Source organism: Chelmon rostratus, chromosome 5 (genome assembly GCF_017976325.1).
Source record: "Chelmon rostratus isolate fCheRos1 chromosome 5, fCheRos1.pri, whole genome shotgun sequence".
NCBI classification, from domain to species: domain Eukaryota; kingdom Metazoa; phylum Chordata; class Actinopteri; order Chaetodontiformes; family Chaetodontidae; genus Chelmon; species Chelmon rostratus.
This window is the reverse complement of record NC_055662.1, coordinates 27429477-27457426: the sequence shown is the minus strand read 5'-3', so window position 1 is coordinate 27457426 and position 27950 is coordinate 27429477. Positions and strand designations below refer to the sequence as shown.

At 44.9% G+C, this 27950-nt stretch overlaps 1 protein-coding gene across 4 annotated transcripts; it reads right to left on the bottom strand.

The window, feature by feature from the left end:
* Positions 1-315: 315 nt before the first annotated feature.
* Positions 316-27324, bottom strand: LOC121606547 (fibroblast growth factor receptor 1-A-like). Of its 4 annotated transcripts, none has more exons than XM_041936923.1 (18): positions 26722-27324; positions 21506-21686; positions 16143-16385; positions 15834-15923; positions 14546-14718; positions 12431-12554; positions 11321-11511; positions 10856-11006; positions 7464-7660; positions 6994-7139; positions 6658-6779; positions 6059-6169; positions 5257-5447; positions 4991-5113; positions 4598-4668; positions 4354-4491; positions 3238-3343; positions 316-3146 (listed from the first exon to the last, which is right to left on the bottom strand). In XM_041936923.1, exons 2-18 carry the CDS (start codon positions 21657-21659, stop codon positions 2970-2972), a joined length of 2508 nt encoding a protein of 835 aa, XP_041792857.1. In that variant the 5' UTR covers positions 21660-21686; positions 26722-27324; the 3' UTR covers positions 316-2969. The 4 variants fall into 4 exon arrangements, with proteins under 4 accessions (XP_041792857.1, XP_041792858.1, XP_041792859.1 ...); XM_041936924.1 differs by having other exon boundaries at positions 7470-7660; XM_041936925.1 differs by lacking the exon at positions 10856-11006 and adding an exon at positions 9921-10065.
* Between the last annotated feature and the right edge of the window lie 626 nt (positions 27325-27950).

Sequence of the window (27950 nt, the reverse complement as noted above, 5' to 3'; positions counted from 1 at the left end):
AATGAATCAAATTTAACGTTAAAGGGTTATTCCAACCATTTATCATCAACCCCACCTTTAAAAGATGGAGAAACGGGTGAACAGTTGTGAGCTAAATGCTAGCCTCAGCATGCTAACATGCTCACAATGACAATATGATTATGTTTAGCAAGTGTAATGATTACCATGGCCGTGTTAGCTTAGCATGTTAGCATGAAGATGTCAGCTAGTTAGCACAATGATTAGCACAGTGCAGCTGAGGCTGATGGGAATTGTTTATAGTTTTGCAGGTTTTTAAGTTATAACAATGTGACCAAAGGTAAAATATGTCCCTCTTTCCCTTTATTATTAATAACATGACACAAAATCTGTTCCAGCTTCATACAAGAAATCTGAATATTTGACAGACGCGTCTCATCCAGCCTGAAGATGAAAATCAACTTGTGTTTCTCATTAGTTCTTTGTCTGTGACCACAAATCATGTCATGTTCCAGTAACAATACCTCACCAACATTATAAATGTATTTAATAAATCTGCTATAAATCCCCATCATTATCAGTAGTAATAATAGGAAATAGAGCTTTAATGTTATAAACTCATGAGATATTGATGTGTTCTATAGGATCAATCCACTCTGCAGGCTCTCAGCTGTTTATAATAAGAGTATTCAGGTTGAAAGATAAACAGGTTTTATTATTGAGCGGAGTCTTTTTTTTTTGTTGGAGTAATGATCACCACATTTTGAACTAATGAGCACATGAATATGAACGCCTGCATATTTGAAGTTGTCTCATCATGTTTGGCACTTCAAAATAAGCCGCTGGTATAACGGGACACATTATATCAGGCTGACCAGAGCTGAGCATGGGTGTTCCTGGAGCTTAACGTGCTAATTATGCTCGCATGGCTGAAATTCCAGTATTCCCAAATCAATTTACGTCCTCCAAGGACAAAAACAGGACATAGCAGTCGCTTCTTCTTCCATCTGATCAGAAACCACGTGATTATCAGATTCCTCAATCATAGCTGACAATAAACAGCTTCCTGCGTGTCCCCATCAGAGCCAAACAAAGCCTGACACTTTAACGGTTGCTGTCCTGAACTTGACTCTTCTCGTGCCATCTGTCAGAAGTGATAACAGCCTCCACCTAATGGCACCTCCGCTCCTCGCTCTGCACCATTAGCAGGTTATAAAGCGAGTCCTCTCCTGTCCTTTCTATCCTTAAATAGAGCTCATCATCACCTCAACCACGGCGCCGATGATACTTTTTATTACTCCGTTTCCAGGAGTGGATGATATGTCTCAGAAAACAATACGGTCATGTTTAGAACATCTGGAGGTGACCCTGCGTGTTCGGCCCTGACATGTTGAGCTCATATAACCGTGTTCTCCCCTCTGCTGCGATACAGCACCCACAGAGCCCGGCGCGCTGCGAGGCTGACTTTAGCCTGTTGCGTGGAGACTGCAATCCAGTTGATGCATCAGCCAATGGCAGGAAGCCAGAGCCAGACACGGGCATCAAGGTTGGTGCGGCTGATGGATGGAAGTGTAGCACCAGCGCTCGCCAAGCCATTCCCACGGCCATAAATTACACGTTTAGTGCCGGCGGTGGCTCTCTGCGCTCGCCAGCATTTCGTCTGATGTCAGCAGCACATTATCATATCTAATCAGCCCCCAGCAACCCGTGTTAAATGGGTGGAGGATTGAAGTAGCCATCGTTCCATCTCTGTAAACATGATTTACATCACAAACATGAAAATCTCGATATTTATAGACCTTTTATGGAGCTGAGTTCAAACGCTGAAAGCTTCGGCGGTTTGTTTTTCGATAGCATTTTATTTAATGTAATCCTTTTACGATGACATACGTGTTCTGCAACCCTCCGTCAGAAGTTGTATGGCGGCAAACGTAACTCCTGTTAAAGCATTTACAGTAGAAGAGAAGTTCATCACGTGGAAGGCATGCACAGTGGAAGTGCACGACGTTGACTGAAGCAGATCACTCTGGAGTTCAACAAGCATGGCGTACAACCAGGAGTATTTACAGTTGTGACCGTCCTCGAAGGAAGTGAACCATCTCGAATGAGACGAGGTTAAAATTTACACACACACAGACACACACACACACAGTCGTGTGCACACACACGCACACACACACAGCCACAAAACTGTTAATTCCAGGAATCCATTTCTTCTGATGGAGAGAAACCCCAAACACTGAGTGACACTGTATTGCAGGTTGTGTCAGGAAAAGCACTTACAGTAAAATAAAAAATAAAAAAAATAGAAAACCCAACATATATATATATATTTTTTCCACTGAAGATTATGCAGTAAATTTAGGGGAATCAAAAAAAAAGGCCATGTAATTCTCAGTAATTTTAAGATATTCTCATGTAACAACTGCCCCTACAGACTATATTAAAAACAAAAGCATCCTTGTACAAAAGAAAATAAATCAATTATGGTAATAAAAATAAGAGTACAATGTAAATATATATTCATATTTATAATTTTCTAACTGTATTTACAGGAGGATAGTGATGGACCACGGTGCTGCACGTCCCTTGTGTCTCTGGGTTTGGCCTGAAAAGCAGAACGTTGCTTCTCTACGGACGAAACAAACCGTGGAGGGAAAAACAACGACGAAACAAACAAAAACCCGACATGATCGGAGTCGGTCCTTTCCGTTCTCCTGCACCCAAAGCGGAGAGGAGAGTGGGAGTCTGCTCGCTTTTATGACACCGTGACAAACTGCCACTCCCGTTAATACAAAGTGCCCCATAAAAACCGTCACCGCCAAGAACCGGGAAACGGCTGCGCTCGTCAGTCCGCGTGACCCGCCGGGTTCCACGACGCGCCTCCCAGCTCCTTTCTCACAGAGCACCAGTGTTTTTTAGCTTCATCTCTGGGAATGTGGGGAAGAGTCCGACCCCATGAGGCAGGGAGCGGAGGAAATGTCAATGTTTGTCTGAATGGAGATGAGGTATCAGCGTTTCTTAATGGCTGCCCCGTTGGAGTGGGGAGGGAACTTTGGCAGGCAGGGCTCCTCGGCTCCGGCGTCGTGGGAGAAGACCGAGTCCTCGCCGGAGGAGCAGGTGGAGCTGCGGGTGTCCGGGTAGCTGGGGGAATACTGGTCCAGAGGCACAGACAGCTCCAAATACTCCTGTAGGCACAGAGGAGGGAAAAATGATCATTTCACTCCCACAGCAGACATTTCTGCTTCTTCCCCGAACGAGGAGGACCGGAGGACTGACCTGGTTGGATGTCATGGCCAGGCAGCGGTCCAGATCCTCCACCAGCTGTTTGAATGTGGGTCTCTGAGAGGGCACGGCATGCCAGCAGTCCCTCATCATCATATACCTGCAGAGACGAAGAGAGAAACCAGGATTATTTTAACCTCTGGGCTGCTCCTAAAAGTCTAATCACATTTTACAGGATGTTAAACTGAACGGCTCACTCGGCCTTCAAGATTTTCATTTTATTGGTCGTCACACAAACGACAGCAGGGATTGTAATCACGTTGCTAAGCAGCAGGAATTTTTCTGATGAACATGGTGGGTAAATATTAATGGCAACGATCTGAGCCCAGATTAGTCTTGATTCAGGAGCATCGCAGACTGTTTCAGTTTGCAGAGAGAGGACTTTCAGGTGTTCACGCACAGGAGGGAACATTGGTAACGGTGGTCAAAATGGGAAGACACACACACACACACACTCTTAGCATTTTGCTACTGATGTCAGCAACATCTGGTTTAAGTCAAGTCTGGCCGTAACGAAGCAAACTAAAAAACAGAAAACCACAGGCTTTAATCCAGTTAATGTGCCAGAATATCTGCATTAGAGTGGGACACACTTTGAGAGTCTCTCAGTATCACATCTGCAACACTGGAAGCGCCACTCGCTGGAATATAAATCCTAAACAATGCAGCTGCGTCTGAACGACGGGGCTGTTAGCTTTAACTGGCAGTCATTTTGTCTGTAATGAATATGCTTTATGCATAATCAATCATTTCAAACTCTTAACTAGCTCAAAATTACACATTAAAATTGCAGCACCGTTCGTTTGAATGAGGAAGCAGCTTATGATTTGGTTTCAGTGAGTGGGATCATTCGCTGGTGATGATTGAGATCGTTTTTTTAATCAAAGAGGAAAATGTTCCATCACTCCTCAAGCAAAAAAATTTGACTCCATGACAAAAGTGATTATGAACTTCTTATTTCATAATCAAAAGATCTTTTAAAATAGAAGTATAAAGAATCTGTTCACGCCGATCATTTAATGTCCCTCCGTCAGTTTGAGCTCACCAAATAAGGAAATACCAGACTGAGAAACATGCATGTTTGATTCGAGGGGCGTAGTGTTTCCTTACAGCTCATGAGTGCATGTTGAGGGCTTGTCCATACGGTGACCTTCCTTCAGCAGCTTGAACAGCTCTTCCACTGGGACGCCGGGATACGGAGAGCCCCCCAGGGTGAAGATCTCCCACAGCAGAACCCCGAAAGACCAGCTGCAGACAGAACCACACGGCAGCGTCTAGATTTTCTGCACGACTAAATGATTTCCTCACATTCCATCCAGGCTGAAGTGGAAACGCAATGACACGTGATACTCACACATCACTTTGGTGGGTGTATATCCGGTCGAACAGCGCCTCCGGGGCCATCCACTTGACTGGTAAACGACCCTGTGGAACAGGAGCGCATGTTACGGCTCGTTACGGTGTTCAGGCTTTTCTACTTGAGCTACATCGTTCTGCGCTACTCGACCGCAGATCAGTTTGAAATGTCGCAGGGAGGAAACGTGCAAAGAGAAGCAGCCACAGTGAGCTGAAAGGGCTGCAGGCAGTTTTAATAGTTTGTGACCAGCACACCTCCTACGTATTGTCAGAGTGAACAGCTTTATCCTGCCGCGCTGCACAGAACATTTCAACATTTCCACTGTGCAGTCGCGGCGCGCCGGCACCGCTCGGCATCACAGAACACCGGAGAAACGGTGACATTACTCACGTTTGTTGTCTTCTTATAGTAATCAATGTGGTGGATATCTCTTGCCAGGCCAAAGTCAGCTATTTTCATCACGTTGTCCTCCGTTACCAAAACATTGCGAGCGGCGAGATCTCTGTGGATGCACTGGACAGACAAAAACAGACATTAACAGAACTGAGTGTCTCAAATAAAAGGCCTAATCTGTCGAGACAGAGAGCTGCTGCTCTGCCTGATTCTGTAAATGTAATATAGGAGGCTGAGAACGGCCGGCTGAACTCTGTGTTTACCTTTTTGGAGGCTAAATACTCCATGCCTCGGGCCACTTGGTAAGCACAGGACACCAGGTCTTTGATCGACATGTTCTCCACAGGAACCTGGTCTGGGTTGTAGCAGTACTCCATCCCCGGTGGACGCCGGGCTCGCAGGTACTCCCGCAAGTTGCCCTTGGATGCATATTCTACTATCACATACAGAGGACCTGCAGAAGATTGGAAGAATACAAGAATAAATCATCATCACCATTAACTGAGGCTGTGCAGCATTAAGTTTGAGATGGAAACATCAGGAGGATTTTGTAGAACAGAAAGGATGCAGCACTGAGGAAAGTGTCATGACGGGAGCATTTACAATACATCATTAAATAAGGTACACAAGGTCATCAAAGTCAACTGGACTCCTTCTCTTTGTCAGTGAGAACGTGTGAGATCAGACAGTTTAAGATCCTGCGCACACCACAAATGCTTTGAGATGAACAGATAAATGCAGAGTAGCTGGTAAATAAAGTGGAGCAAACAAAGCGCTTTGTGTTTCAGTGTGGAAGCAACAGAGCGGCGTGCGCCGCGGGGTCATCAGAGGCGAGGTTCCTTTGGCTTTCCTTCAGGGATGATCGGAGAGAAGCGGTCGATTCAAACTGTGAGCTGGGAAGCTGCTGTCAGAGGCGTTTACTCATGCTGTTCTACACAGCTCTCAAAGAGAGGTTCACGTTGTCTGAAGGACAACACTGTGTGTGTGTGTGTGTGCGTGTGTGCGTGCACTGGCCCGGGCAGGCCACGGCAGGTCAGCAGCAGAACCCTCCCTGTCTGGTCTTACCATCCTGTGTGCAGGCTCCCAGCAGATTAATGATGTTCTTGTGCTTCCCGATGATCTTCATCATCTCCATCTCTGAAATCAGGTCTGACAGGTCTTTCTCTGTGGCGTCAGCTGGAGGGGAAGGAAAGTTAATCATATTAGGGTAATTAGTCGATGTTCTAATGGTGAAAAGGCCCAAAAAGGCCTCACAATAATCACCTTGCAAAGTATATAGAGCACACTGACTCTGCAGAGCCAGGCTGGCGTTTGTCTCGGAGAATGCTCCCGGGGGGGAGGCACTTAAAATACTAGACAATAAATGCTACTTTCCCTACATCCTCACTCCTCCGCGCAGTTTAATGAACACCGTTTTATATGGGATGTCAAGGGTTCTCATAAATTTTTACTCTACTCTCCCATTTGCACAGTGGCTGGGATCCAGTGGCAGATGGCTCTTAGTATCTGCTCATCACAGATTTGGTGTTAGAAGTTTTCTCTTCCCTGGAGGCTGAACTTCTGCAGAATCTACACTGAAGAGTTTTCCTCTCTGCAAATCCAGGACCAGTTCCAGCAGATCTGAGTCTGCTGTGTACTCAAATGACTGAGAACAGCCAACTTACACTTCAGCATTTTGACTGCGACCTTGGTGACACGGTTTGGCTTCTCTTTGTCGAGACCCAGCGCCTCTCCCATCACCACCTGCCCGAAGCAGCCTTCACCCAGCGGCTTCCCGAGAACAAGTCTGTGAGGGGAGAAGACACACGAGGTCAACAGCCAGTTTAAATCCAACCTGTTTATGTCTGTGAGTTAATGTCTGGACATTTTTTAATCTTCACGTTCATTTTCAATCAAAGTTCAGCTGGTTTCTGTCCCAGCAGTCTGACAAATTCACACCAGTAACTTTCCTTTCAGAGGGTCACTTGCTACCCGATCTGGAGATTTAGTCCAGGACTTACCTGTCCCGGGGAAGCTCCCAGCGGGGGTCCTGGGGCAGTTCATACTCTGACACCCCTGACAGCATAGGAGATCCGCTGGAGGAGAGGCGGGATGGACGAACCAGCATCACTCCAGAGTGGATGGAGGAGCTCGAGTCCACTGAGACCTGAGGTAAAGAACGCTGACATTACTCCCCTCATAGTGGAACAGACACCTGTCAACAGTGGCCCAAAGAACAGGACAACTAGCAGCTGCTGAGACTCTCATATCGGACTGTGTAGAAAAACACTCACAGAGAAAAAACACTTCTCGAAGAATGGCACTTACCTGATAAACGAGACCTCAAGGAGCTACAATACCCCTGAAAGCTCTTTGAATGCATGCTTTTAGGTTTTTGTTAGCATAAACTCTTTAAATGAACATGATGGCGTGCAGAGAGGAAAAGGCGGGATGAAAAGGTATAAATTCTCCAAACCCCCTATCTACTTTCTGTTACCTGTCTGCGCAGAGGGATGCTTTTGGCCAGCTTGTGGACGGCCAGCTGACTGTTGAAGTCGCTCTTCTTTGACGAGGTGCGAATCTTGACAATAATTGCGATGGCGATCATGACGGCAATAAAGAAGAAGCCCACGCAGTAGATGACCACCTCCAGGTAGGTGTGGTTGGCCGGAGGGTAGTGAGGGACAGCTAGACGGGGGACGCAGGGTGACAGGGGGCAGGGAGGGGTGGGGTCAGCTGTCATCAATGAAATCAAACGACCACAGAAGGCCTGATTTTATACACCCAGTCACTCCACACATAAGCATGCTTTCAATCACACAGCAGCACAAGTTAAACAAGCTGACCTCACAAACACACACACGCACACACACGCACACACACACACACACACACACAAACAGCTGCCCTGTTTAAAAACCAGAGCCTTTGACATGGACACGTGTAGCGTGGCTAACAATCATTTCCATTATCAATTAATCTGCCTATCATTTTCACAACTGACCAAATAATCATTTAGTCTATAAAATTGTAAAGAGTGCTCATCATAATTTCCCAGATGCCAAAGTGGCGTCTTCAAACGGCTTCTTCTGTCCAACCAACAGGCCGAAAAGCCAAACACTCTTCATTTATGTCATAAATGACTAAGAAAAGCAGCAAATCCTCACATTTAAGAAGCTGGACTCAACAAATGTTTGACATTTCTGCTTGAAAAATGACTGAAATGATTAATTATCAGAATAGTTTTTCTGATTAATTGTCTTTCCGTCAACTTATGCAAATGGTTCTCGTCTGTTGAATAACAGAAATAGTTGGGACAAATTTTGTGTTACACAAGCCAACACACTGATGGATTCAGATAAACTGATATAAATATTCAGTTTAAGTACCAGGTAATGGATATGTAAGAGTGTAACAGTGTGCAAAGGGTCTGACTTTTACACAGAGCATCAACACTTGACTTCACATACAAAATTTCAACACTAAATCACATTTCATGTCTACTTGTGGGTCTAAAAGCAGAGTCACAAAGCATGAGCTCAATACAGTCATTTAACTGCTTGACGTGATCAATAAAATATCAAATTCTGACTCCAGCGGTATAAGAGTTGTGTGTTGGTGCTGGTTTTTTTAAGAAAGCAATATATTCATGTGCACTTATAAAGAAACTGATCAATTCAGATCTTGTTTTTTTCCTCCCATTCAGAGAAAACACCAACGTTTATTCGTACCAATTCTGGGGGTGTAATGGATTCCACATTTGAGAGTTCGGTGCATACCTTGGCTTGGGATGTGGCTTTATGGTCAGGAGCCAGACCTCACAGATCAGGTCTGAATGAGTCTGAGCCTACCTGTGGCCTTCGATCCTGTAGCTGTTTTACAGTTTTATTTAAATCCAAACAACTGCTGTCATTCTCCTGATTATTTACCAAAAACGCTCCTGGATGAATGAACACATTATCCTTTATTAACATTTCACTGATTTTCTTTCATTTATTTACCCAGATAGCTTTTAGTGGTTCAGGAGTAGCTGCCTGTTTACTTTTTCAGAGCTGGACTAAAATTTTGGGTTTAAATTTTAGCTGTACATGTACACTCATAATGAGCATTACCACTGAGAAGTCTTAGGTATGGTATTTGTTGCATTATGTTGCTGGGAGATTATCACATACAGTACAAGTAGAACAATGCATCCCAAACCAAGGGTGCCATACGGACTGAAGTGTGCCGTTACACCCCTCACCAACACCAGCAACACAAGTGAGCTGCACTTGTGTGAAGAGGCTGACTGACAAGCAGCTTGATAATTGGACAAATGCTCATTCCGACCCTCAGGAATGAGACACATCCACTACAGCGAGCCAATTATCAAAGCCAGCCGCTGTGCTCTCAGCAGGAAATGACATCAGGAATACATGTCATTTGCAGCGCTTGTCAAAGGAAATCAGCTTCACACCAAATCAAATGCAAACACCAGTTAAAGAGCAGAGTGGTAGGGACAGTTCAAAGTGAAATCTGATCAGAGCTGCCAAACAACCCGGCTACAAACGTGAGCTTCTACCTGGCTGAGACCATTAGGTAGACCTCTACGTGGTCTTGTTTTTAAAATACTCCTGGCCTGTTCCTATGTGTTGATTTCTGTGTCATGGTAGACCAGGTAGCAGACAGCTCTCGGGCTGTTTGGCATTTGCTGATTTCATTTAAGAGACAGCAGAGCATGGCCCATACTCTCCCATCTAGAGAGGTTAGATGGAGCAGGAGCCATGCTGAGGACAGAGACAGGGGGAGTTTTAGTACTTGTAACTCGCCCTGGCTTCCTCTCACATTTTTCAACAGAACGAGAGTCAGACCAGACCCTTTTCTGGCAAATGTGAGGGTGGACAGCCAGGCTGGGGTTGGGAAAGTGAAAAAAACAGGAAACATAGGAGAGAGACAGAACCACTGATACCTTCAAAAACGATCAACCATGCAGAGTGATGAGAGAACCCGATAGAATTGCCCGCCAAGCAGGTATACTCCCCAGCGTCATCAAAAGACACATTTCTCAGTTGGAGGACTTCCATTTCCTTGTCCGTGGTGTTAAGGCCAGCGGTCTAGAAAATGACAAAGGAAGCAGACCCGACAAGAGGCCAAAGAGAGGAAAAGGGAACCATGAGTAAAGGATTTCTGAAAGAGAAAGGGGGATGGAGGAGCGTTCTCCTCCGCCATCCAACACCATCTGCCCAAAAAGTACCACCAAGAGCCCCTGCAGAGGACTCTGTCAGAAAGAGCCCTCCAGTATCTGTTAGTGGAGGAGCTGGTTAGCTTGAGTCTGCACTGCTGAACCCCACATTGGGCCACCCATCACCACGTCAAATACCTCAGTCTCATCTCTACATGCAAGAGATGGGCAACATGGAGAACTCCGCAGCAGAACAGGGCACACTCAAACTCACATTCACACTTCTGCCAACTATGTGAGCATTAGACAAACAGCAGGAGGTCTGTGGAACATAGGTAAGCAGAGGAGGACAGCTGGAAAAAACAAAGGGGAGAGAGAGCCCGTGAGCTGTGCATGCAGGACTTTGAAGGGCAAAGGAGCGAGAGTAATAGAAGAGGATGGCAAGAGAGGCCCTTATTAGGAGGGCACAGCACAGGCAAGGGGCAGGAACGAGAACGGGTCCAACATAAACCTGAGACTAAACACTTTCAACTGTTCTGCTGGGAATTTTCCATAGCGTCATTTACAGTCAGGAGCACTGAGGCAGGAGAGAGGGAGGGAGAAACGGAGGGAGGGAGGAGAGAAACAGCTGAGGTTGTCTCCAGTTATACGGCCCTAGTTTTTCCCAGTGGTCCTAGAAGCGCCTCCACTGTGTCGTCCCTGTGCTGCTGCGTGGTGGTTACCTGTGGGCTCATATCTGGTGACAGTCAGCCAGGCCGACTGATTGGCCTCTCCTATATAATTGGACACTTTACATATATACTCTCCGCTCTCCTCCTCAGTCACATTGTAGAGGGTCAGCACCTGAGCGTCCGAGCTATTGACCCCAGAATGCTGGAAATAAAAACATGTGATTTGCAGCACAGAACAAATAAAGTAGCAGACACAGGATCAAACCAGAGTACAGAGTTCATGAAAAGACATTTTTGATTTATGTGGCTCGTGTTCAGAGTTACAACAGCACAACAAAAAAGTTCATATTTCTGAATCAGGGTGCACTTTTACAGACGGTGCTGGGTGTCTAAGAACAGAACTGACATGGCAACAGAGGACAAAATCAACCCAAATCCTTCCATTTTCCTATTTAGCTTTATAAAAAAGACTTTAACTGGCTTGTTGCAGCAGGATTGGTCACAGTAAGCTCCTACCTTGAGAACACGGACATACGGTAAACCATCAGGACCGACTCGGCTCCCGTTGACCTCAATGTGCTTCAGCCACTGGATATGAGGCTGAGGGTCGCTGAACACCTTGCACTCAAACTCCACGTCGCTGCCCACCACTGCGGTGCGGTTAGCCGGCAGGCCAGCCTGCAGGATTGGCCTGTGGGGTGAGCGCTCTGCAACACAACAAAAACATACAGCAAATGCTCGTTTCAGTGAAGCAAACAGCCAATATCAAAGACAAACACACGTGCAATCGGTCCAAAGTACACACGGCCGACAAATAACACCTACAGCAGGTCAAGGTTTTCTTATTGGAAACGACAGGGGCAGATGGCAAATAAGGTCGCCTGTATCATTTGATCTGACGCTGTGTAATTTCACAAGTCCCAGGCTCAAATTTCTCATATGGAGAAGTAAAGCAGCTATTCCCTCAGCTACATTCTGCTCATGCAATTATAAGGAGTTGGCCACAATAGATGGGCAAGCAAGTGAAGTGTTTGATCTCGAGCTGTTACTGTGAAACAGAACGTTCCTGCGGCTCCATTTTGATGACTGATAACTCTCTAAAGTAAACTTACAAGCCAAGCATCTGGCAGAAAGTCAACTGCCCGGGCTGTTCTAACCAAGACGTCCGTGGGGACGAGGGGGAAGGCACTTGTGACAAACCTCTCCCGTCACTGAAGCGATCTCGCTGCTCATCAGGGTCCAGGCCTCGAGTGAGGTCAGGTGAAGCGCGAGGGACAACAGTGACGGAGGAAGCTGGACTGTGATGTATAGAACCGCCAGTGTAAGAGCGAGCCGCAAGGCAGGTCCCAGAGGACTAATCACTTCTCCCCTGTACATGGATCCATCACTCAAACCACAAATAAACAGGCCTAATCTATCAAATGAGTGACAAACCCAGTTCACCCTTCACAGAGGGCATAAGACCAAGCTTTTGGGATCAGGATCGCATTTGATTGGTTCATCAAGTGTACTGAGGGGAGGTACTGAACAAGAACAAAAGCCTCATGAATATTCAACAGGTGGTTAAACCATGATCAAAAGCTCATTGCAAGATCCACACCAACAACAACAACACCTGACACTTACCGACTACATCCAGCTGGTAGGTGTGATTGATGCTGCCGTGCTGGTTTTCTACCACACAGGTATAGTTTCCCTTGTCAGAGGGTACTACAGATTCCATGATGATGGTCCACACGTGGTCACGGACCTAAAAGTTTCGGGGGGGGGGGGGGGGGCAAAGTTAGAGTGGTCGGGGTACAGAACTGGACTTGATAACCCAGAAACAAAAATGAGACAGACTGGATAGAACTGTTCGTAATGACATCGAATGTATTTGTTAGGCTAATTAACATTAACGGACATACAGTTTACAAACAAACTCTGTCACTGCAGGTCGCTTAAGCTCCTGTCAACAGTGGAAATGGTAAAAAATAACCAACACAACACTTAAAATCATTTGTTGGATTCAAATGTTTTCAATCAGATGTAATGAAGAGAAATGAGGGCAGCAGGGGGCCCGTCATGGCACCAGAGATAGAGCTGGACTAACTGCAAAAACCTGAAAGACCTGTGACTTTTTCTCCATGTGCCTCCTCCTCATATGAATTGTCATAAATCAAATTTACTTCATTTCAAAGCAATGGTTAACAAGGTCTATGATGTGTCATGTGATCATAACAACACACTACTCCCTCTTCCTGTGACACAGCCCAATGCTTTAATCAGCAGATCTTTGTCCTACCTAACAAAGACCACAGGAAAACGGGTACATGTTTTATATACATCTGCCCCAACCTGTCTTATTAGAACCAACTGACGTCTGGCTCTTTTTTCCAAGACATATTACAGTTTTTCTTCCATAAATCTGCCAAGACCGGCAGTGTGTGATTAGCCAACGAACCTCTAAGGCAATGGCAACATCAAACATGCGCACACACAGGCTGAGCCATACGGTTTCCCTCATTTAGCTAAAAACGTGATGAGGGAGTCCAGCTGCCTGCTGCCAGATGTGCTGTGCTTGGCTTCATATACATGTGGTCTACATTATTCCCTCCCTCCTGCACGTCTCGATGCAGACGATATGAACAATAGAAGCCAGGCCATAAAAGCAAGAGTGTGGGAGGGATGAGAGACGTCCCCGGCCGCCGATGCAGACCTTTGCACCTCGACTGAAAAAACAGCAGCCAGATGGTTTAGTACACTGCCTGGCTGGGTGGGGGTCTTTGGGACGAAGGGAGCAGGCAGCTGAGAGGAAACTCCTAAATGTGTCCCAGCTGGGGAGGGAGATGGGCTGGGGAAGCACGACACAAGGCCGGACTAGCACACACCTTGATGGGAAGAGCAGATGCAGGGAAGGAAGAGGGTGAACGTGCACATACACCGCACACCTGTGAGGCATCTGCCACTGAATGCAGCTATTCACAGAGAGGTTTAAAAAGCCCCACATTTATCGCCTCCTAATACATAATCCCACATTATATACTCATTGATAAGGTTGTTTATTGATACAATGGCTTTCATAACTTCCTTGTACCCAACAGGAAATGACTGATGGCATGCATCCAAATTTATTACGATCATCTCTGAGGGCCATGATGCCATTTACAGTAAATGGTGGTGACTGAAACTGGTATCCAACAGATCCGGTCTGCAGCCCTCACCTGGCACACCTCTGCTAAGTAAATCCAAAGGCTGCAGTAAACTGTCTTATCAACCGTTATAACCTCACAGTTTATCAGCAGCCTGCCTGGAAATGGGAAGACGTTGACAAAAGGAGTAATCACACCACACAGCAGCCATATATCACGGATACAGCAGGTATCGTAGTAAATGTGCTGCTGCGTGGATGTAATTACAGTAAAGACCGATACCCAGAATGAGGACAGCCGATGTTAGCCTTCATCCACACGAATGGGTTGGATTGCCCAGCTGGAGGTATCATTGCTGTGGTACAACGTTCCTTTTTTGTGGCACACGGTGTCATCTTGCATAGTTTCTCAGGTCAAATGTGAAACACACTTCTGTTTCACTTGCAGGAAGTGTTTCTCACTCCTGGGGAGGGGGCGGTGATCTAATGTGAGGATATGATCACTGACACATCTCCACTCGCACCGAATGAGTTTGGAGTGATTCGATAAGAAATGTTGGGTGTGGTGTGATGAAGAAGACGAAGAAGATGCAGGTGATTTTATTGCTAACCTTGAAGCCGCCAATGCGATGGTCTCTCTTGAACTCTTTGCCATTCTTGTACCATTTCAGAGTGGGAGTTGGGTTGCCGCTGGCCTGGCATCGAAACTTCACAGTCTTACTGGCTGGAACAGCGTGAAGCTTTTTCTCCATTTTTTCTGGATGAGCCCACTGCGGGGCCATCGCTAAAAAAGAAGACAGAAAAAGATAATTAGCAGATAAGCAGAAAATACAATTAGGTGTGTGTATTTTCTAAAACTAAAAAACAAGTTAAACTAAAGCTCAAAAGTATCCTGAACCTCAAGCTGCTTTGACAGAGCAGCTTGAGGTTCTGCCCTGGTAGGGTCCCAGGTAAGGGAACAGACCGCTGGGGGACTAAACGCTCACATGGGCAATGATGGAGAAACCTGGAGGGGGGTGACTGGGAGGAACGGCCTGCCCAGTCTGAACCTGAGTGGTGTTACTGGATGTCTGTGCTTGTCATGGATTGGCCATAACATGTTTGAAAACACCTTCCTGGAGGTTTTTTACTGGCATGTCTAACTGGAAGGAGCCCCAGGGGTAGAACACGAACACGCCGGAGAGATTATATATCTTCTCTGGCTTGGGAGCGCCTCAGGATCCTCCAGGAAGCTGGAAAACGTTTAGGAGAGAGGGACATCTGGACTACCTAGTTTAGCCTGCTGCCACAGTAACCCAGCCTTGGGTAGGAGGCAGAAAACAGATGGATTACATAATGCATGTTCACCCAAAATAAGATTTTAAATTATAGTCACAGGGCTTGACAGTACTGGGTGGGGACGAGCTTTACGCTTCTTTAAATAAGAAGAAAATCACTTTTTAAAGTTGTGGCTTTAAGATGTCATGACATGTTGTGGAAGTCTCGAGGGGGGATGAGCTCTGGGAGTCGCAGCGCAGACTTGAGGTCGGCATGTTTGCCATGCTTGGCGGCCCCTGGAGTCTTTGTGGGCAGAGTGGGCAGCAGTAGCCAGATGATGAGGCCTGAGTGTCTTAATTGCTCCAGAGACAAATTGGAAGACATCGAAGGTTAACCGCTGTTAGTCACCGCAGTGGTATTCCTCATGTAAAAGCTGTCACTGAGGTAGTGAAAACCCTCTGATTCAGAGTGAAATCATTCACCCAGATGTGACCCACACACACACGTCAGGCCCGTAACTGAATCAAAAAGCTCTCAAATCACTGACCACGACAATTACTCATAACCCCGTGACTCGGGCCGGGCGAGTAATGACCATTTGTTGCAGCAGCATTAGTAACGTGAAGAGATCAGCACACTCACGCAGCAGTTTTTGACTGCCCAGCAGTTTGGCTTCCTCCGACGAAGACTCTTCATCTTCATCCTCATCCTCAGATGAGGCCAGGGTATCGACTGGTGACAGAGAAAGCAACACAATATGGATCCACATAATATTCTGCCAGACAAAGAAAAACACTGGGAGCACAGAGGCCACATTTCAGCATTGTTGTTTTCCTAGAAGTATGGACAACTGTGACGCAGCCTGCAGCTGGATGGAGGAAAACAAAACTAAACCTTACAGACGAGTATGAAGGCTGCTATAATCTCTCTGCACCCTTCCCATGACTTTACCTGTGACATTGAAGTAGACGCTGTGGTTGCCGAAGGTGGTGCACGCGTACAGACCGGAGTCCGTCAGCTCCACGGTCTCGATCTCCAGCTGCCCGTTGCGGATGCGCGTGTGCTCTCCATCCACCACTGCCACATGGTCTTTGGTCCAGTTGACAGCATGGACGGAGTCCCTGGCAGAGCAACTCAGATCCAGACGATCCCCAAGATAGAGCGTGAACAGCTCTGCTTGCGTTTCCACGGAGACTACCAAGGAAAATAGCAGGACATGGTTCCGTTTCAATGGGGGGGGATTCAAGCTCAGTGACTTCATGTATTCATAAACAGAAGAATGGCACCATGAATACATAAAAAAGCTAATATCTTTGGCACAAACTAACTATAAGATCCATACTGGAAGTCATTCGCAGTAGGATCACCACCAGGACTGTTCCTACTCAAATAAACTGCACAATATCTCTGATTAAATAGTAAATTGCAACTGACGGAGGGAGGAGGAAATGAAGGAGTGTCTAAAACGTTCAGAGAGCTCTCACACAAAACATTGCTTTATCTGCAGACATCAAAATGTACTTCAATCATAAAACAGGGTCCCAGCGACAGCAGGAAAAGTCCTTCTTTGATTTCCTCTCGGCAAACCGCCGGCCTAATCTCTCCCCCAAATTAAATCATATCCCAAATTAGTTAAGGCCCTTTTGTCAGGCAGGCAAGGAGCTACTTGGGCAAGGAAGGTGAAATTCAATTAGAGGATTGAAGAGAGGGGAGGCGTCACGGAGCGAGACACCTGAGCCCCCCTGTTCTAAATGACTACATATTCTGGAAGGGGGAGGGCTTAACCCAATTATGCTGACATGTTGTCCATCACAATGGTGTTGTTTGTCTAGTTACAAAAGGTAGAGATCGTCACTGGCCAACTTGCTTGACATTCTTGCTCTGGGGTCACGCGGTCCTCTGTTCCAATCACATCCTGATTTTGTCAACATCGTTATTGATTCATCAATAGATTATTTTCTCGATTATTGATGTGAGAAAATTGTGAAAATGCAATATAATTCCCCAGAGCCTAAGATGACATCTTCAAAAATATTACATCTACAATGAAACAAGACAAGCAGAGACAGGCAGCAAATGCTCTTATTTGAGGGGTTTTGAGTTTGAAAAAATACTAAAACGAACAATCAATTCAAAATAGCTTTTGATTTATTTTTCTTTGACTATCTAGATGATCTAATTGACTTTTTCAGCTTTAGTTGACATAGTTCAGTTGTTTTAGCCAAGCAGCACCACAAACTAATCCCCTGTGACAGCACTATGATGTAAAATCTAACTCATGTTACTGGTCCTCCTTCCCCATTTCCTACACAGTCCCTTCGGCATAATAACAAGAAAAAATAGATAATCAAATGCTGTAGAGGTAAGCCATCCCTCAAGATGAGATTATTCTGTACTGTTCCCAAAGCAACAGTGTGTTTGTAAATGCACTTCGTCACAACAGGAGGCACATCTATAGAGCATAACCTCGGGACAACATCAGCAAACCTGACTAATCCCTCCCACCATCATAACAAAGGCCTCCAAACAATAAAGGGGAAGCGGGAGCAGGGACAGCGAGCCAGTGAGCATGTGCACGGGAGCGAGCCAGAGAGGGCCTGCAGCGGCAGGTTCTAGTGCCAGTTGCTATGGTGACCCCACTTGGGCCTAGTAAAGGTATTTCCTGGATCACATATGTCTGACAGGCCCTTAATCCCAGCAGGAAAAGGGGCCAGGGGGTAGGATCAACTTTCTCCTCAAAAATAAAACCAAAGGGGGGGAAAGCAGAGGAGGCATTTAGTGATGGGCCACAGCTATCCAATCTGGACACAGCATTTAATGCAAGGTGTCTGCGCTGTGTGTGCGTGTGGGTGTGGGGCGGGGGGCGGCCATGTTTTTTCTGTCCCTCCCCTGTAAATGGAGATACCACTGATAAGACTGTGTCAACATCCCAGCTGTTAATCTAGCTGCAGACATCATAAAGACAGCCATAAAAGCTGTAAAATGTGCTGGTTGCTTTATTGTGGGCCACAGTCAGGACCGTTTGTGCTTCTGTGCTCTCCTTCAGACTGGAGCGAGAGAAACACAGCGAGGTCAAATCAACCCCACTGATGTCTAAAATAAAAAGACACTATTTTTCTGATGAACTCGGTGCAGAAATGTTGAGCTAGCAAAGAACAACAGTCATGTAAATGCGCTTTCAACTCTTCACACTGATCTAAGTGCCAAGTTTGCAGCATTTCCTTTGAATCTGAGGATGTTTCATCTCAATTAATCCTCCTGCTGCTATGATTGGATTAAAATGGATTAAGGAGCATATTTTCAGAAAGCAGCCCATCTGGAATGGTCTCTCATGTGTTCTTCCAACCATTTGGAAAAATTGATTGACATAGTTTAAAATCAGCCTAATTACACAAACCATGAAAGGAATTCTGCAAAGAAGAACTGAGCACTGAAAGGTTTTTAACTGGGGGGGGGGGGGCTCACTTGTCTGTAAATACAAGGCCAACTAAAAGGAAGAGTTGGCGCCAGTCTATGGAACCTTCTCTGGCCACAAGATAGGAAGCAATATGCCGCGTGAATGACTTCTGGGATTTCCTGTTCTCGCTGGAGTGATGGTTGAATGCAGTGAAGTCAGGCTGGTTGAGGCTCTGTGGTGGCACACACAGGAAAATGGCCATGGCATGTTTCCTCTGCTGATTTGACGAGAGCAGAGTGAAGGGGTGGCTGACGTGTCCGTGAGACAAAAGGCAGGACTTGCAGGAAGCAAAAAGAATAGGACAATGCCTATTAGCAAGTCCCCAAAAAACTTCAGTGAGCGAGTGTCCCTCCTGAAAGCACTCCAGTGGAGGACCCTTTCAATCCTAAATGAGCCGCTGACAATCAGCATGGATTAACACTCGGGAGCTACAAGGATTACTGTGCTCTGCAAAGTTGTTCCAGTGTCATTCAAATGAGTTCAGCTACATTTAGCTTTACATTATGGCTTTAATGGACAAACAGGAAAACCAGGACCCCTGAAAAGCAGGACACTTTATATGTTGATCCAGTTCCATTACTACTGTCTGCAGGTCTGTCTCAGGAGTAGTTACAGGCTCCCACAGTCTGAAAACATCATTACAATGGTTTGCAGAGACATGTTGCTACAAAGACTAGAGTAATCCAACGCACTCAAACATCATGTGTGCTTTCTGAGCTGATTTTCCTCATAAGTAACAATCACAATAACTGATTTAGCTAAGCTACCAAGCTGTAATAGTTACAGATATTGTTCCTCTATCTTCAGCTGATTGTGTTACGAGATGAGTTTTATTGTCATGTACAACTTTTAATCATGGGGGGCCGTTTTAAATTTTAAAGAAGTTTTGTGCATTGATGTTGAATTTCTGAATACATTTCTCCACCTCTAATTCTTACATTTCCCACTAACACATGGTTTTAACTTCATAATAATAGCAAATAATAAAGCCTATGAGTTGATCTGTTTCACAAGCACCATACGTGTGCACTGTAACTGTAATATAATTTCACAGACAGATGATGAACAATATGCAGTGAGATTTCCTGGAGTGGGAATGAACGCTAACAGGGAAACAGTAAAATGGAGCTGGTGTTATCCTTGACGGTAGTTCACTTGATTTTTCTGCTCTCAGAGCGTCAGCAGAGTCCTGCTCCTCTGGGCCCCATCACTGTCTGAAGAGGCTTTCTCAGGACTGCAGCAGCTCTACATTTTGAGAGGCCTCCACTGAAAGGTCAGCGGTTCGTCTGCTTTGACTGACAACAGAGCATCAAGTCAAAGAAATCCTCCAGAAACACCCAAAAATAGCTTTCTGACGTTTCACGGTCACAAAATATATACCGAGATGGATTTAAAAAAAAAAAAAAAAAAAAAAACAGCGGAGAGGCTCTGTGGATGATCACGCAGAGAAAAAAAGTTAAGGGTCTGTACTCATCTGATTGGCTGCCCATGCGGCCCGCGGCGAAATCCGATGAAATGAATTTGTCGAGTGAATATTCTTTTCTTATGTGAACGACACACAAACAAAAAGCCACAAGACAAGCAAAGAAGCGCGCATAAAACATGAGCGTTTCCATATAACTGTTTTGTTTCCCCACCAAGACAAAAGGAATGCAACCAAATGCTTCTGCTGTGATTGTTTGTCGACAGCTGAAGCCATCCGTCACCCAGCAGGGAAGCCGGGGGGGGGGAGTAAAGCATTCCCAAGCAAAAGTCAGTGGGGGAGCAGGAGGAAAAGGACAGAGGCGCATAGATAGTACCTGGCCATTTGGTGATTAAGAGCTGGGTGGAGTGTAAATGCATCAGACATCCCCCACCCCGGTGGAAATTTATGGCTCACCTTAGAAGACAAACATTCTCCTCAGAAACTCTATCCTTCAGGATAAAGGGGGGCTCAAAGTAGCATCTTCTCTCTCTTTTTTTAAAAAAACAGGCTAATTTATAGCTTCCCTGGCAGTTAACTCCTCTCTCAGTGACAACAAATACCTTTTCATTACAAAGGAGGAGAGGAGCAGGGGCTGCTAGGTAGTGGGGCTGCCCTTGGGCTACACATGGGAGTCATTTACTCCTCCCTGTCCCACTGTTGCCTTAAACACAGCCGCACCAAGTTTATTTTAGGGCTTACAGCCCAAGAGAGACCCTCTTGCTTAATTACTCTAATTATAATGCTGAGCTTTATCATATTCTTTTGCTGCTCTCCACTTCCGACTGCAGAGTGTAAACATCCAAACCCATCTACCCACAAGTCCAGGCAGCTATTACACTGCTGGACCGTTTCCAAGAGACACATTTTTAAGGATTCGATTTCAGTGCCTCTTTCCCCTTTTCTGAACGTAACCTGTGTAGCAGCCAGACCGGGCTAAATTCTTTACAGGAAATCTTTAAGTTGAACTAACCAGCTGAAGAACAAACTAAAAATCATTAGACAAAAAGTGTAGTCAGTGTTAGGCTCAAAGGATGGAGTGGTTTTAGGAGTCAGGAGAAACAGAAAAGGTTTTCCTCATAGTAAGAAATGCTGTGATGTTACATCTGACGCAGTAAAGTGCCCTCAAACAACGCCAGACTCAGGCAAATGGGGGTGGTGGAGGAAACACTGACGCTACAAAGGACAGACTTCACCAAAGCCTGGAGTCTGTTAGTGCTACATTCCTGCACTCAGAACAAAGCTTTGATTATCAAGAGTCAAGATAAAACAGACTTAAGATGTTTAGAAGTTCAAACAGTTGCATGATATTTAATAATGCTGCACCCAGAACGAGGGAAAACCAGCAGCGCAGAAATAAAAACAGAGCAGCTTTAAGTTATCAAGCCATCTTACCTTCACCAGTGTTGGCAGGCTGGCACTGGGTCCTTAAAACTTGGGCGAATAAAGCCAGAAACAGAAGTACACTTGGCCTCATCAGCATCCTGCTGAGGGAGCTACAACTGTTGATTTCTCTGCGACTGGAACTCCATTCAGACCTTTGGGGCATCAGCAGCGGGTCATTCACAGTGCTAAGCTAAAAACAAAGAGAAAACAATAAAAAAAAACAACAAATTAATGCATGAACACAGCAGCAAACTTCATGCCCTCAGCAGTGTGTTATGAGGAAGAGAAACAGTAAGTCACAATCAATTCAGGGAGTATGCTAGTGGCAAATAAACTTTCAAATGCAGGAATGAAAGTAGGCCGAATAAAACCCTCCGTTACTCTTCAAAACTTAGTTGAATAAACTCTTTTTTATACTGTAGTTTCTTTTTACAAATGACAATCTATATTTTTGTTGACAAGGAAATTCCTCACTGGTCAAAAAAGAAGAAAATATTCTGTCTCAAGGTTCAAGGTGGGTACTTCAACTTTTAGGCCTGCTTGTACAAAAACACAGATAAGAGCCTGCAGAGCACCAGGCACGCTCCGATAGCTCAGGCTAACAAACTGTGGACACGTCTTGCTCACTTCTTAGGAATTAAAACATTTGGTTTTCAAAAGTAACTGAGCTCATACCACTCAGACAATTCTGCATCGAGTTTTTGTTTTTGCTGCTGGACCACTGCTGGGGTGGAAGGATGTGCAGTACCCTCCAACAAAGGGCACAGTGCAGTGGGTGACCCTCACATGAACATCTGCTTGCATCATCACCTCTGCAGCATCTGGCCACAGAGATTAACACTTGGCCCTAACCCCCAGAACCCCCCTCGAGGAATTTGTTTAAGACCAAAAAAAAAACTACAGTCTGTTACGTGACACCCTTGTAGAGAGAGACCGCCAGGCCATCATTTCCACGCTGAGAGATCTATCACCTAACAGTTGGTTTTGGTCCCAGAGCTCAAAATGACCCCCCTGCAACCATTTGCTCCCATGAGCTGTCGAAATGCTGGTTTTTGGGCAAAGAACAAAGGCCTCATCAATGCGGACTCTAAAAATCAATGAATCTACATTATTTTGAAACAACAACAACAGCAGCAGCAGCAGCAGCAGCAGCGTCACATCTGGGTCGGAGAAAACCCAGACTCGGTTTACGTCTTCATTCAAAGTCATGTTCAGATGCAGCTGTGGTTTCCTTTAAGAGGTAATCGCTTGTGTGACTGTTCGTCACTGAAACGCTCATTGTGTTCTCCTCAAAACCAATTCAATTTCACTTTCCAAGAACGGTCCAGTGTCGGAGCAGCTGAGCTGGGTCAGGGAGGTCCGAGGGGGATAAAGAAGCTTGGTCATCGCGGCTCTGTAAGCAGTGAGTCAGTGTTTGGGAAAGATCCAAGAAAAGTGCTTCTGCTGCCAGACAGAAGGAACCGCAGAGAGCAGCCAGCCACGTTCCCTCGGCCCTCGTCACTACGACAACCGTCAATAATTGAAAGAGGAGGAAGTAGCTTCTTCAAAGTATGACACAACACTCTGTCATCTGCTGCTCCCAAGAGAGCAAGAGTTAAACACACACAATGTCTTACTGTCCACACACAGGACACACTCATCTTCAACCTGTGAGCAGTTCTGAACAGAGGCCGGCCCACGCGTTGGCAGGCTGAGATCACCGCCGATACTGACCACTATTTTGCTTTACTGATTTACTTTTAGTTTTTACTTATAGCCACTATTAGAGCCAGAACGATAAATCGGCCAGGCCAATATTAGCTTATTTTGCTGATAAATCAAATTGTTAAAAGGTATCACAACAGAACAGAAATGCTAAGCTAACCTTCATTCAGCGTGTATCTACGGGATCTGGATCTGTTGTTTATGTAATGTGTTATATCTATATTTTGTCATCAGATCTTTTAAACTTCCAGGTATCAATATCAGTATTGGCCATACCTGTTATCATTTCTAATTTAATTTTCAGTGACATTTACTAATCAATATTGACTGCTATATTGTACTTACTGTCTTTTACATTAGTTTAATGTTCAATAGTAAAACATACAGCCTCATGATATATTTTGCAGAATCTCTACATTACCTTTCTCACACCTGTGAGCTGTGGCCACTAAGCAACTAACACCCCATTTAGCCTTGGTATGAAAATGGGACACATTATACGGATAATAAATGACCTGATCTTGCCTTCGTGCTCACACCTGGTATTTTTATGTGTCCTCATTGAGATCAGATCTCTGTCCTCAAGAGCAAAAACTGCATGTGAGTAATCTGAGGTGGTGGCAAATCAGCCCCAGCCGTCCTTAAAAAAAAGCACCAGAGTTTCGGGAGCTGTTGATTTAGGGGGAATTTTATGAACTCTGCAAAAGAAATCTTCCTTATTTGTCCCCTCTTTTAGATGTGGCACATGTAACACATCAAATTATATTTTCTTGGCACTAAAAATTGTGTGAGTTTGTCATAATGTGTGTGTTTCTGTAGGCCGCTCTGACTAGATAAATGAAGTGCCTTGTAAGCAGCTGATCAGCTGCAGATGAGTGCAGCACACACTGTCACACAAACAGTCCTTTTTTATTGTAAATCATTAATTTCCACCCGTAATGCTTTAATTTCCAACACAGTTCTGTTGACTAATGCAACTCATGGTGCTTTCATGGCACAGAATAGACGTATAATCAGTAATTAGAGGCCTGTCTCTTTCAGCCTAATCTCGTGCTCGCTCTACATTTGAACAAGCTAAATTTTAAGCCAGCCAGAAACAAACATCTGTATGAGTTTTAAGTCGAGTACGGATGCATGTTGTTCAGATTGCATTTACACCTACCTCACATCTGAACACAATGCAAACCAGACTACCTCCAGACATGGTCCTACAGATCCGATCACGACACATTTACACCTAATGTTAACATGGATTTTTCCTTCTTTAGATGAAGTGTCAGGATACAGATCATATTTTAAATGGGGTCTAAAACATATCTACTGGTTATGATAGGTAAATGAGTCACTTCAAACTTAACCAAACTGGTGTGGTGATAAACTGACTGACAGACAAACTGAAATAGCACGACCAACAAATATCCATAGATTTGCTGTTTCATTCCTCTTTTCAGCACACACACATTTTCATTTCCCGCTTTCAAAACCTTTTCATTTCGAGACCTTTCATTATTAATTGTACCTGTTGAATTGTTGGTTTGGCATGAAAATACAGTAGCTCACATTCTTCAGGAAGCAAGTTTGCTTCCTGATGATCTGGAAAGAACATCAGCTAATTAACACCGTCTGCTCAGGAGATAACACATAAAAAAAACTTGTATTTGAGAGGATTTAGACTCTTTGCTTTATTAGAAAAGCTGTACAATATCACATGTCGACACAGCCTCACATGCTTTTGAAAAGCTCTTAAAGGATGGGAGCACATGACTGAAAATCTGGTGAATAAAAGAGGTTAAACTAAATAGATTAGAACATGCAAGGCACATTTAGCTTCTCTCATTATACAAAGACAAAGGTTACAGGCCTAACCCATAACATGGCCCGCACCATAATTACTGTTCACCGCCATCCATGCATAAAATTCCTCAGCTCCCAAATTCTGGAGCCCCCTTCCCAGTTAACTCTGCACTCCCAGCCAGCAGCAGGCTGGTCTGCACTCGGCTGCAGTTCAGCGGACATAAGAGCATCAGACCATTTCCCTAAGGCTACTTGTTTCCACAAAAACAGACACTTCTGGTTTTTTCTTTGCAGCCTCACAATCTGAACCACTGCCACGGAGGGAGATCAGGTGTCAAGAGATGACGCTCGAAATGTAAAGACGGTTACTGTAAAGCCTTTTGACGCTGTGCCATTTGGTTGGTCCGAAAATGCAAAGTGCTTTTTAGTGCGTAGCTCCTTTTTAACATGAATGAGTGTGTATGTTTTCCCGAGGGATGTTAAATCCAGAAAAAGGATTCTTGAGCCGTCACTAACGCGCACAGAATATGTTGTATTTTAATTAAAACTGACCAAAACATCCAAACACTCTCACAGAAAAAAAAAATCTAATGAATTCCCAAACCTCTCAAAAACTGAAGCATGAGTGACTGCAATTTCCTTACTGGTAAGACTGAAACTCACACAAAGCTTGCACGGAAAAATATAATTCCACTTCACGATGGATCTTGTCATAATAAATACAATCATACAGTGACAATAATTCAGTGCCAGGGGAGCAGCCTTGTAAATTAAAGGGCAGGACTCTTCCTCACTTCCCATTATATGGTTCAGGAGAAAACTTTTTTCCTCCTGGCTCCCTGTGGGGATACTGCTTTCCTAAACCATCCATCTTCTCCTTCTTCCTTCATATCATAACATTTAGAGCTTTACATAACATCAGACCGGGCCCTGCAGACCCAGACTTCATGACAGATGTGGTAATGATGTCTGTCCTCTGAGAGCTCGAAGTTGCACATTTCTGAAAATGTAGCTTGTCTCTTGATTTGAGAGAATGTTGTGAACTGAACTCTGATAGTTGCGTTAGATAGTTCGGTCAGTGTGTGAGATATAAATGCTGCAGAGCTACAGACACAACTCGAGATGGACACGGCGACGAGGATCAGGATTGTTTCTGAGGAGATGCAACACAACTGACAACACTGCAGCAAACATTTATCACAACATAATACAAGGTCAGAAAGGTGTTACAGCTCCATGGGGCCAAACTAACGCCGTGGAGTGCAGGTTAAAACATTTGCTTTCTAGGCTTCACCCTTGATGTTTATTCAAGTAGATGCTTTAATGTGATTAAAGGCGCCTGTTGTGACTTCAGATAGAAAATCAAAGCAGGTTTGTGCAGGACTGCAGGCAACATTTGGGCCTTGTGCTTCCCATTTGAAGCGTGGAGGAGATGGAGGATTTACTGCGCATGAAACAAACTCAGAAAGAAATAATGGACGTGAACGGACACGTTTTCCCATTTAACTGTTCACAGAGCACGCGAACATTTTCCACAGAAAAACAGGTGTGTGAAATCAGAAATCAATGAACTGCTTGTCAGTGTGAGATTTCCTTAGATATGTCCCGTTCAGGGTAAGACGTACATCAGTAACATCTAGTCACTACAAAGGAGAGCAGAGCTAACCTGTAGCACGTAAACACACCGCAAAGTGAAGCGAAGTCAAAGTGGAGGAAGAGGAGCTCACCTTGCTGGCGGGTGTTGGTCTGATAAGGAACCGAGGATCTGAGGCTGGAGGCAGGAAAACTTCCCGAAAACCAGGAGGGATAGATCCAGATTTACCGAGTGGCCCGTTAACGAAGCTCACTGACTCCCAGCTATCAACGCTTGGCTAGCAGGTTTGCGCATATTTCTGCCAAACTTATGCGACAGAAGAAAAGAATGTGCGCCCCCCCCACTCCGAAAAAACCCAAATAACCAACGGAGCGGGAAAAAAAACTTCCTCAGAGTCGTTAACTTTGTTTTTTTCTTCTAAATTCAACGTTCGTTCGTCTTTTCCTTCGCGACAAGCTTCTTTTCTCCCACCTAGCTAACCTTAACAGAGCCGAAGAAACTGCGCGAGCGCTGCCCGTGCGGGAGTTCGCGGTCGTCCCTTTATCCCAAAATGTTTCCCCTCACCTCCGAAAACTGAGCCCGAAACTTCTTCAACTCGCTCGAATAAAATATCCGAAAACGAGACCTCGTTCGCGGTAATATTCTGACGAAAGAGCGAAACTGGAATGAATCCTAGAAAGTATTCGGTCCGTTCCTGGCGGAGAAACGCTGTTAAACAACGAGAGTCCGGGCCGCTCCAAACCTCCCCCCTTAAATCTGAGAATATGCGCATCCTCCGGACCAGCGTCAAGACAGCGGCAGTCACACACACAACTTCCTGTCGCTCCTCACAAAATAAAAGCCAGCATGAACTGGAGCTGCTCGACATCCGTTAGCTGAATAACTTTACGAGGACTTAAAAAAAAATAATACAGTTGGCTGACTCATTAGCTTGGTGAGGAAGATCACATTTTACCTTTAGAGGTAGCACAATTAAGTGCTTCAGAGTTGGGGCTAAAATAAAATGCTGCTAAAATGCGACATAATAGCAAAATTAATTTGGAAATCGCTAGAGAGGCTGCATTTATTGAGGGTGTGCTTTAATTGATGGTTGCTGATTGGAGTTAAAACGGAGAAGCACCATTCAGTCAAAATAGAGAGCAAACTGCTGCAAACTGTTGACACATAAAATGTTTTGTTTAGGTTTTACTCACCTTAGTTTTAGATATTGTTGGAATTCATATCTTGCTCGTCAAAGTTGATCTATTGTGCGTTTTGTTTGTTGAACTCACCTCTCACAGATGGGAAATTCACCTGGAGATATTGTGCATAGTACAATACGAGTCATTTTTGCACAATATATTGACTGCACATTAAAATAGT